We start from the raw sequence: 9170 nt of genomic DNA, 5'->3' as shown, positions 1-9170 counted from the left end.
ATCCATCAACTGGAAAAAAAGAGAAAATCTGTCTCCTCTATACTTATTTTTATGGGTGGTTTAATTATATAATTTTTTTATACACTAATAATAACTATGATGTTTTGATCAGGGTTGCATTCGACTCGCCGTTCAATCTAAAGTAAAAAATATATATATCAATTAATATAATGAATATATTATTTAAGCGAAATATTTCAGCAAATTTCATGATTGAGTAGAACTTAGAAGACTATTAGCCTTATAATCATATAATCAGAAAAAAATGTGCAATTAATTCCCCCCCCGCCCCCCCCCTTGTTCCTGGATGTCTAACACTCGGCACGTTCTCAAAGGAATACGAAAGACAGATTCGCCTGCATAATTAACCTTTGCTCAATATAACCAGGTTAAGGTCATGCCGAGAATTATAAGTTTAATCCAGCACGACACAACTACCACGACTGCCAGAGGAAGACACGACACAACTCCCACGGCTGCCAGAGGAAGACACGACACAACTCCCACGGCTGCCAGAGGAAGACACGACACAACTCCCACGACTGCCAGAGGAAGACACGACACAACTCCCACGACTGCCAGAGGAGGACATGACACAACTTCCACGACTACCAGAGGAAGACACGACACAACTCCCACGACTGCCAGAGGAAGACACGACACAACTCCCACGACTGCCAGAGGAAGACACGACACAACTCCCACGACTGCCAGAGGAGGACATGACACAACTTCCACGACTACCAGAGGAAGACACGACACAACTCCCACGACTGCCAGAGGAAGACACGACACAACTTCCACGGCTGCCAGAGGAAGACACGACACAACTCCCACGACTGCCAGAGGAAGACACGACACAAGTCCCACGACTGCCAGAGGAAGACACGACACAAGTCCCACGACTGCCAGAGGAAGACACGACACAACTCCCACGACTGCCAGAGGAAGACACGACACAACTCCCACGACTGCCAGAGGAAGACACGACACAACTCCCACGACTGCCAGAGGAGGACATGACACAACTTCCACGGCTGCCAGAGGAAGACACGACACAAGTCCCACGACTGCCAGAGGAAGACACGACACAACTCCCACGACTGCCAGAGGAAGACATGGCGTTAAAACTTTATTTAAATTCTTCCTCAAATACGATGACCAAACCACACAGTTGAAGATGGAGAGACGACGACGTTTCGGTCTGTTCTGTACCATAATCAAGCAGTATGTGGCAAGCAGTATGTGGCAAGCAGTATGTGGCTTGATAATGGTCCATGATGGAACGAAACGTCGTCGTCTTTTCATCTTCTGCTGTGTGGTTTGGTCATCATATCTTCAGCCACGTTTTTGTGACTCTTCATCTTCCTCAAATATCTAAAAGGTTATTCAAAAATTAAGTTGGAAGGATTTTATTTTATAAAGTATCTAATGGTTATAGTACTAGAAAAAGATAACATCTTCTATTGACATGGAGGAGAGCAGTAGCCGGCTGCCCTCAACACCCCCGCGGGCACACCACGAGATCATCAAGACCCACAAACTGCCGGCACCTCCCGTCCTAGCCGGTGCCTGACCAGCTCGTCCTAAGGTTTTCCTAACGTCAAGAAACTATCGTACTAAAGTCTCCTCTCCTAACCAACCAGATGACTCAAAACAGAAAACAGTACATTATGCCAATTTTGCGAGCTACTACTATTTTCTAGTACGACAATATTTGGTCTTAGGTAGAGTATACGTCAAAATGTGACGTTTTAATAAGAGGACAGGTTGGGCAGACACCACCTTCCCGCCCAAAGAACTTGCAAGGAAACGGGAAAAAAAATAATCCTATCGACTCCCCTGTCACCCGAGACAATAAGGGCGCCAGGCATCAAAATGACGGCCTGGCAGCAATATCGTGACTCTAGGGCCAGTAAGTGTAAAAGCTTCGCCCTCACACGCGTGGGGTCCACGGTTCGAGTCTCCTAGAGCCCGGGTGAATGGAAGGCAATAAGTGGGTTGTGTTAGCCAGCAGCCCCCAGGCGGAGCAGGTGTCCAGACGGTCTCTGGTCATCAAGGGTCAACTGGGAGTCCCATGTTTCCTTGGGACCGTGACTCATGCTGACCTACTGTTCATCTCCTAGCCTAAACACTCTCACCCTCCAGAGCCAGCATCACTTGTCCTGTTGGGTAGTTACTCCACCATTTATGTAGTTATATATGTAGGTTAGATTAGCATTTTAAAAGCCCTACAATCACTCTCTGTGGATGATTGTTCAACAAAACACTGAACTATATGTTTAACAGATCTCTAACCTTTTCCATGGAGGACAGAAGAAAATGTATATATTCTGGTTAGTATTATAAATGTGTGGCCTTGTCTGTGGTAGAAAATATTACAAAATAAAAAGTATATAAATAAAAAATAAATATTATTGTTTATAGAAAACAGGGTATAGATTTTCTATATGCTTTACTATGTTAATCCGTTTATTTTTTAAACAATTACGATTTTAACTAGATGTAATAGATATTTTGGTGTTGGCTTCGACAATTTAATTTGATTCTTAAGGTAAGAAGTGTAAACTAACGATATTCTAAGAAAAATGTGGCACATTAAATAAACAGAAGTAGTTAATTTTTGTTAATAGCTAAATGCTCTGGGCTGATGCAACAAGCTCACGCGATTACACCATTGCCCTAAGGATAATTTAAACTTACTGAATTTTTATCTTTATTTTAATTTTTAAATTGGAATTATTTTTTTCCATAAATATGTAAGAACCTTGGAGCTGTGACCTTCAGACCCAGCGATGACTAGCGCGACTTCTCTGGGTCTGTGTTGCGTTTTCTATCATATCCTTTTCTCCAGTAGGCTGGTATATTCTCCTAATGGGGCGTATCAGTTTGACGCATACTCTACCTAAGGCCAAAAATCGTTGTACGAGAAAATTGAAACGAGTCACGACTTTGACATACTGTCCTGTTTTCTGTTTTAGGTCTTCTGGAAGGTTAGGATATGGGCACTGTAGTTACTTGATATTGGGAATATCTTAGGAGGATGGCTGGTTATAATGCAGTGCACCTTAGGAAATTGGACTTAGATTCACGAAGCTCCATGTATTTCTTCGTAAGTAGGTTTGCTACGAAGGTTCCTAAGAATGCCCTAAGAAGATGCTTAGGTGCAATTCAGGTAGGTTCACTTAGGAAGATATTTGGGTTCTGGGTCTGGTTCACTTGCATACCGATAGAGGTCACTACTGTGTTTCGTTTGGCCAATCAGAGAGCAGCAACATTCTTCATATTGAAGATTTAGCGCTGGCTTATCGGAGCTCTACTGCCTCAAATTTACGTCGAGTTTTCTTATCAAATAAGTATATTTCGAAGTAAAACTACGTTTTTTTTTCAACTTCTACAGCCAGCACCGACATTGTAGTAAACAAATATGTTACATTTGTTGTTTACCTACGTAATTCTAAGAGATACTGTGTAGCTTTCCTTGTTGCTCGGAAGATGTGCTGACAATTATTGTATATATTTACTGAATTTACCCAAGGGCCACTAACTATCTAGTAGCCTCGACGAGGACAGAAAGCCGGCGGCTTGTTAAAGGGCTCGCCAATTGTCTTTATATTTTTTAGCTGGAGTTTGGCATTTACGGCTTCAGCTGGTAGGCGGTTCCATGAGTTTATAACCATCTTGGTGGAAAAACATCTGTTTTCAGTCCTACTTGAGAGAACATACTCTCCAACACTATATCTGTGATTGCCCTGTTATCAGTAACTTCATACCAAATGGTATGAGGTACTTTGAGCTCTGTAATTACTTCATAAACTCAGGAATATTAAATATTCTTGTGCTACACCCAGATTTTGCCAGAGGAGGCTAATAGATCAGCTTTAAGTAATTTGTTCTCTCCTGACTCCATGTATGACGGGCTATCCTGTGAGGTGATGCTGTTGTTGTAGATTCGCTACCAGGAACAAAATGTTCCAAGTAGCACGGGCTATGGTGAGCCCATAGATTGATTGTCTCTGTCCACCCAGATCGCCAAGGTATCCTGAGAATAGTGAAGGTTTTATGTCGAGGCACTACTACATTAAAAACCTTGGAGAAGTTGGTACCTCTAGAATTAACTGAATATGAATGTTCAACTGAGCCAATTTCACCACCAGTTTCCGAGGACAGCGATTCTGTCCCACAGAACACACGACCACTTGGAGCCGCTGCTCAACAGTGTAACCGGAAACTTCAACAATTCTTTAGCTCTGACTAAGAACAAATAATTCATCATTCGACTTAAGGTAGTCATGATGATACAGCATTGTGATGTCCAGTAACTCACCAGTTACAAGTCACTGTGACCCAGGACGTTCACCTCACTGTGGATTCGAAGTCACCTTAACTTTGAATTACTTAATCATATAACATTGTTTAATTTGTGTAGGCTACAGACTTCACTATTACCTCATCTGTTGAGGATATTTCTGAGTTTGCAGAACATTCTGTGACTGAGTAACATAACCATTACATGTCACAGCGACACAAGTCACTCAGTCCACTGGAGGCTTTGAAAAGTTCTTGACCTTTAGATGATTTAATACTTTAATGTTTCAACATTTTTAATAAAAGTTTCCTAAGAAGACTTAGAGTCTTATCTGTCTCTAACAGATTCGGGACATCCGTTATGTGTGTATTAACTTACTAACATACTAACTTTATAAGAACTTCAGGGAAAGGAAAGATATGTCAGTACTCAACATTGAACTGCGACCCAAGAATTAAAGGAGTTATGTTGGAAATAAACCAACATTTAGTTACCATTGTATGCAAGGCATAGCATTTACTAATCCTACTAATTTGTAGAATTAACAGAAATTAATAATTTCCTATCTGCACATCATTTACCAAATTCTTCCTAATTAGAATGGCTGTATTGCGTCAGATAATACCCAGCAGAGGTATAAATACTATCAAAATGCCAGAGAATTGAATAATATTCTCACCTTTTCTCAGTATCCTTTACAAGATTTAACAACTGACAATATAACAACTAGTGATCTAATAACAACGTGTTATCAGCTAAAGGATCACTACATATCAGTTTATCTGTTATCTTAAATTAACATGGAGGACGTATAAATTTATCTCCATTTCTCGTTTAATAAGAACGCTGTTCATATTAATTACTACTCGACGTGAATTTAGATAATATACAACTTCCTATAATTGCAACCTTAGTCTCATTAATTCATTAAGTAGAATATTCACAAGGAAAATAATTTTCCGTTTCTACTAAAATATGAGGACGCATGCGCAGACGAGACGGGTTGAGAGAGAGGAGGGGGAGAGCGTCACTTGGTGATTGACTTGCTGGCTGCAACAGACTTGGCAACAGAGTGAGGACACGTTTTCGCAAGCTACGCGAGAGGCCTTTGCAATTAATTTGGCCCTGGAATGCATAATTACTCCTACTGTGATCCTAAGGATTGCATCAGCGAACAACAATAATGTTAAGTGGTTTGTTTCATTGTTTTGAGCTCATAACATGTAAACTTTATCCTTAGTTCATCGTTATACTGCGCTCCCTCCTCTAAATACAAGTACTTCCCCAGTGAACCTAATTTACCCTTTGTTGTCCCATAATTACATAATCAACTGTGTATAAGCAATTTTTACGCCATATTGGGTTTCCAGCGTGTGTTGAAGCAGCCTGAGGTGAGGAAATTTGTCTCACAAATTAAACAATGTTATATGATTAAGTAATTCAAAGTTAAGGAGTCTTCGAATCCACAGTGAGGTGAACGTCCTGGGTCACAGTGACTTGTAACTGGTGAGTTACTGGACATCACAATGCTGTATCATCATGACTACCTTAAGTCGAATGATGAATTATTTGTTCTTAGTCAGAGCTAAAGAATTGTTGAAGTTTCCGGTTACACTGTTGAGCAGCGGCTCCAAGTGGTCGTGTGTTCTGTGGGACAGAATCGCTGTCCTCGGAAACTGGTGGTGAAATTGGCTCAGTTGAACATTTATGTTCAGTTAATGTAGTAGTGCCTCGACATAAAACTTTCACTATTCTCAGGATACCTTGGCGATCTGGGTGGACAGAGACAATCTTGCCTATAGGCCACTCTGACCTAGGTCCATCACTGTCGACTAACACTAGGTCTCCTGGTTTCAATTGAACTTTATTATAAGGGCTCGAAGCTCGATAATGATATTCTCTTAGAGCGGTGAGGTACTCTCGAGTCCACACGTCATTCCTCTTCTCGATTACCCTTGAAAGATAATGATAGCTTTCCACTAAGTCACGACTAGTTACATGTGAAGGGTCGGCTGGATCCTCGTCTGCTAGAGATATTTGAGGGCTCAGTAGACCTCCATGTGAGGGACTCAGGGGTTCTCTCTGGGAGAAGTCATCCGAAAGGTAAGTTAGTGGGCAGTTGTTGACTCATGCCTCAATTTCTATGACGAGTGTTTATAATTCAGGGAAACTAATTTTCTGTCGCTCTAAGGTCTTCCTTTGGCATTTCTTGACAGTCCCCACCATTCGTTGATAGAAACCACCTTGCCAGGGTGCTCTTGGGGGGTATAAATTTCCAGTAAACTGTATTTGTTTCAATACAAAATATACCTCTGGATGATTCCACACCTCTCGTAAGCAGGCTTCTCCAGCCACAAAATTTGATCCGTTGTCGGAAATCATCAATTTGGGACAGGATCTGCGTGCAGCAAATCTTCGAAAGGCTTGGATAAAGGCTTCTGCACTCATGTCAGAAGTCACTTCTAAATGTATGCCTCCTGCAGTTGCACACGTGAAGAGGCAAATACAGGCTTTCACTGGAATTTTATCTGGAGAGCCTGTTAGCATTAAAGCTCCTGTGTAATCGACACCTGTGGTCTCAAAAGGACGAAGGTGGACAACTCGTTCCTTAGGGAGTGGTGGAGGTCCTGGATATGGACACACCCGAGCGTCATACCTCCTGCAAATTACACAAGACTTGATAAGTGATTTGACAGATTGGCGACCTTGGGGAAGCCAAAATGCCTGCCTAAGATCGGTGAGAGTGTCCAACACTCCACCATGTAAAGTACCATATTGATGGTGATGAAAAACTATAAGCTTAGTAACGATGTGGTGTCGTGGTAAAAGTATTGGGGTTTTAGTTTGCAAATTAATTTCTGCATGAAGCAGACGTCCTCTACACCATAATATGTTGTAATCATTTGCATTATACCAGATGCATAGAGACTTGGTTAATTTGTTTGGAAGATTCTCATATTCACTCCCATAAGTCTCTTGTTGGGCACGTTTGATCCAATATTTGATAGGACTGGGAAATCGATGTGTAATGCCTATCTTACTGAGATAATCAAATACATGGGCAGTTACTCTCAGTTGCTTACTCAAGTTAGAATAATCGTGAGGATTAATAGCTAATGTTCGAGGAGGTTCTGGATCCACTGTGGGTGTAGTGATATTGGTCACTATGACTTGTGGCTTTTGTTTAGGCCACTGACCACTAATCAGCCATGGGGGTCCATTAAGCCACATCTGAGCCTGAATTAGCTGTTTCAATGTTAAACCTCTTGATAAGTAATTGGCTGGATTGTCCTTAGTAGGGACATGTCTCAATTAATATCCAGCAGATAATTCATGAATTTCCCGTATGCGGTTACTAACGTAGGGAGTTTTGTTGTTATTATTTCTTACCCTTTGTAAGACTGCCTCATTGTCAGACCACACTACGATCTCACCAAAGTAAATATTGTTGAGTGTCTTGGTCAGGCAATGAGCCAACCTTACTCCAACTACCAAAGCAGTTAGTTCCAATTGGGGTAAGGATCTCCTTTTAATTGGGGCAACTCTTGCTTTTGCAGTGAGTAAAAATGACTGTGTGTTATTAACTAAGTAGGCTACTGCGTCATATGGTTTGCCAGAGGCATCGCAAAACACATGTAAATCAGTGGGTAAGTTTTGTCCTAAAGCGTTGCGAGGAAATTTCAGAACATGTAATTGATTAAAATCCGTTGTGAGTGTCTGCCATTTGTCTTGCAGTTCATTTGGCAACGGATCATCCCATCCCATATTTTTCTGCCAGCACTCTGCATGAGGAGTTTGCCCCTTATTAAAATAGGACTCAGCAAGCCCAACGGGTCATATGGTTGACTGACATATGAGAGCAATTTTCTCATGGTTAGGGGTGATTTATTTGTTAATACTGACTTGACATTCATCTCGTCGGTAATTGTGTTCCATTCCATACCTAGAACTTTTAATTGATTGGGTACCTGATAACTTTGAAACTCTTTCTCGATAATCTGGTTTAATTGTTTATTATTTGAGGCCCATGATTGTAGAAGCATATTGACTCCTAGTAACTCACAGTTAAGCTCATAGTAGATTTCTACCAATTTAATTTCATTATTAGTGGTTCCCTGGAAGTTGTCCACGTACAGGTTGATACTAATTTTGGCTTTATAGGGACTTTTTGACTTCTTCAAATCCAATGTAGCTTGAAGGAGAAATGGTGAAGAGGTTGCCCCAAATAGCACGGAAGCAGACCGGCAGGTGATGACGTCACTATAAGGATCCAGTGGATCCGTGACCCAGAGAAATTTAGTAAAATTACGATCCTCTTCTTGTAGGCCAACTGTTAAGAAGGCTTTACTGATATCTGCAATATAAGCGGAAATACCAGAGCGGAATCACAGAAGTACATCTTGTAGCCTTTGTGTTAGGCTAGGTCCACTTTGTACACTCTTTCAATGACATGCTGTGTACATTTATTTTGGCACTGCAATTAAAGACGATACGTATTAGTGTCGTCACCGACTCTTTCACTACAGCACTTTCACTAATCTCGTTGTTGGGCGGGGAGTGGCTCATGCGGCAGGGATTTTTTAACATACATAAGACACGTATTTTTTGATCTGGGATTATAACACTGATAACTAGGCAAATTCTGCGGGGTTTTACCTGCGGGAGTTAGGGTTTCCTGGAGGCAGACAATATCTATGTCTTCAGTCATAACCTTATGATGGAGATCTGAATACCGTTTTCTAAGAGAAGCAATATTCCAACTGAGTATCTTGATGACACTGTACTTGTTCTTATGAGATTCAGAGGCCGCCATTGTTCTTTGTACTTTATCAGTCTGCAGTTTCAGGAAAGCAAGTATGTC

At 41.3% G+C, this 9170-nt stretch overlaps 2 protein-coding genes across 2 annotated transcripts; one reads left to right on the top strand and one right to left on the bottom strand.

The window, feature by feature from the left end:
- Positions 1–590: 590 nt before the first annotated feature.
- On the top strand, positions 591–1178 carry LOC138354739 (uncharacterized). The gene has a single exon (XM_069309227.1). The coding sequence runs from the start codon at positions 591–593 to the stop codon at positions 1176–1178; it is 588 nt and encodes a 195-aa protein (XP_069165328.1).
- Positions 1179–5884: 4706 nt separating this feature from the next.
- LOC138354736 (uncharacterized) lies at positions 5885–8875 on the bottom strand. Its single transcript, XM_069309220.1, has 6 exons — positions 8803–8875; positions 8213–8663; positions 7700–7835; positions 7224–7555; positions 6620–6968; positions 5885–6391 (listed from the first exon to the last, which is right to left on the bottom strand). Exons 1-6 carry the CDS (start codon positions 8873–8875, stop codon positions 5885–5887), a joined length of 1848 nt encoding a protein of 615 aa, XP_069165321.1.
- Positions 8876–9170: the final 295 nt, after the last annotated feature.

Source organism: Procambarus clarkii, chromosome 6 (genome assembly GCF_040958095.1).
Source record: "Procambarus clarkii isolate CNS0578487 chromosome 6, FALCON_Pclarkii_2.0, whole genome shotgun sequence".
NCBI classification, from domain to species: Eukaryota; Metazoa; Arthropoda; class Malacostraca; order Decapoda; family Cambaridae; genus Procambarus; species Procambarus clarkii.
This window is presented reverse-complemented; position numbering and strand designations above follow the sequence as displayed.

What these genes read in the sequence shown, in the direction of transcription:
- LOC138354739 (XM_069309227.1), top strand. Translation starts at nt 591, where the DNA reads ATGACACAACTTCCACGACTACCAGAGGAAGACACGACACAACTCCCA.
- LOC138354736 (XM_069309220.1), bottom strand. Translation starts at nt 8,875, where the DNA reads ATGAGCCACTCCCCGCCCAACAACGAGATTAGTGAAAGTGCTGTAGTG. An exon ending in GTCGGTGACGACACTAATAC is followed by an intron (nt 8,664 to 8,802) that starts GTATCGTCTTTA and finishes CTTATATTGCAG; the next exon opens with ATATCAGTAAAGCCTTCTTA. An exon ending in ATGAGGCAGTCTTACAAAGG is followed by an intron (nt 7,556 to 7,699) that starts GTAAGAAATAAT and finishes ACATTGAAACAG; the next exon opens with CTAATTCAGGCTCAGATGTG.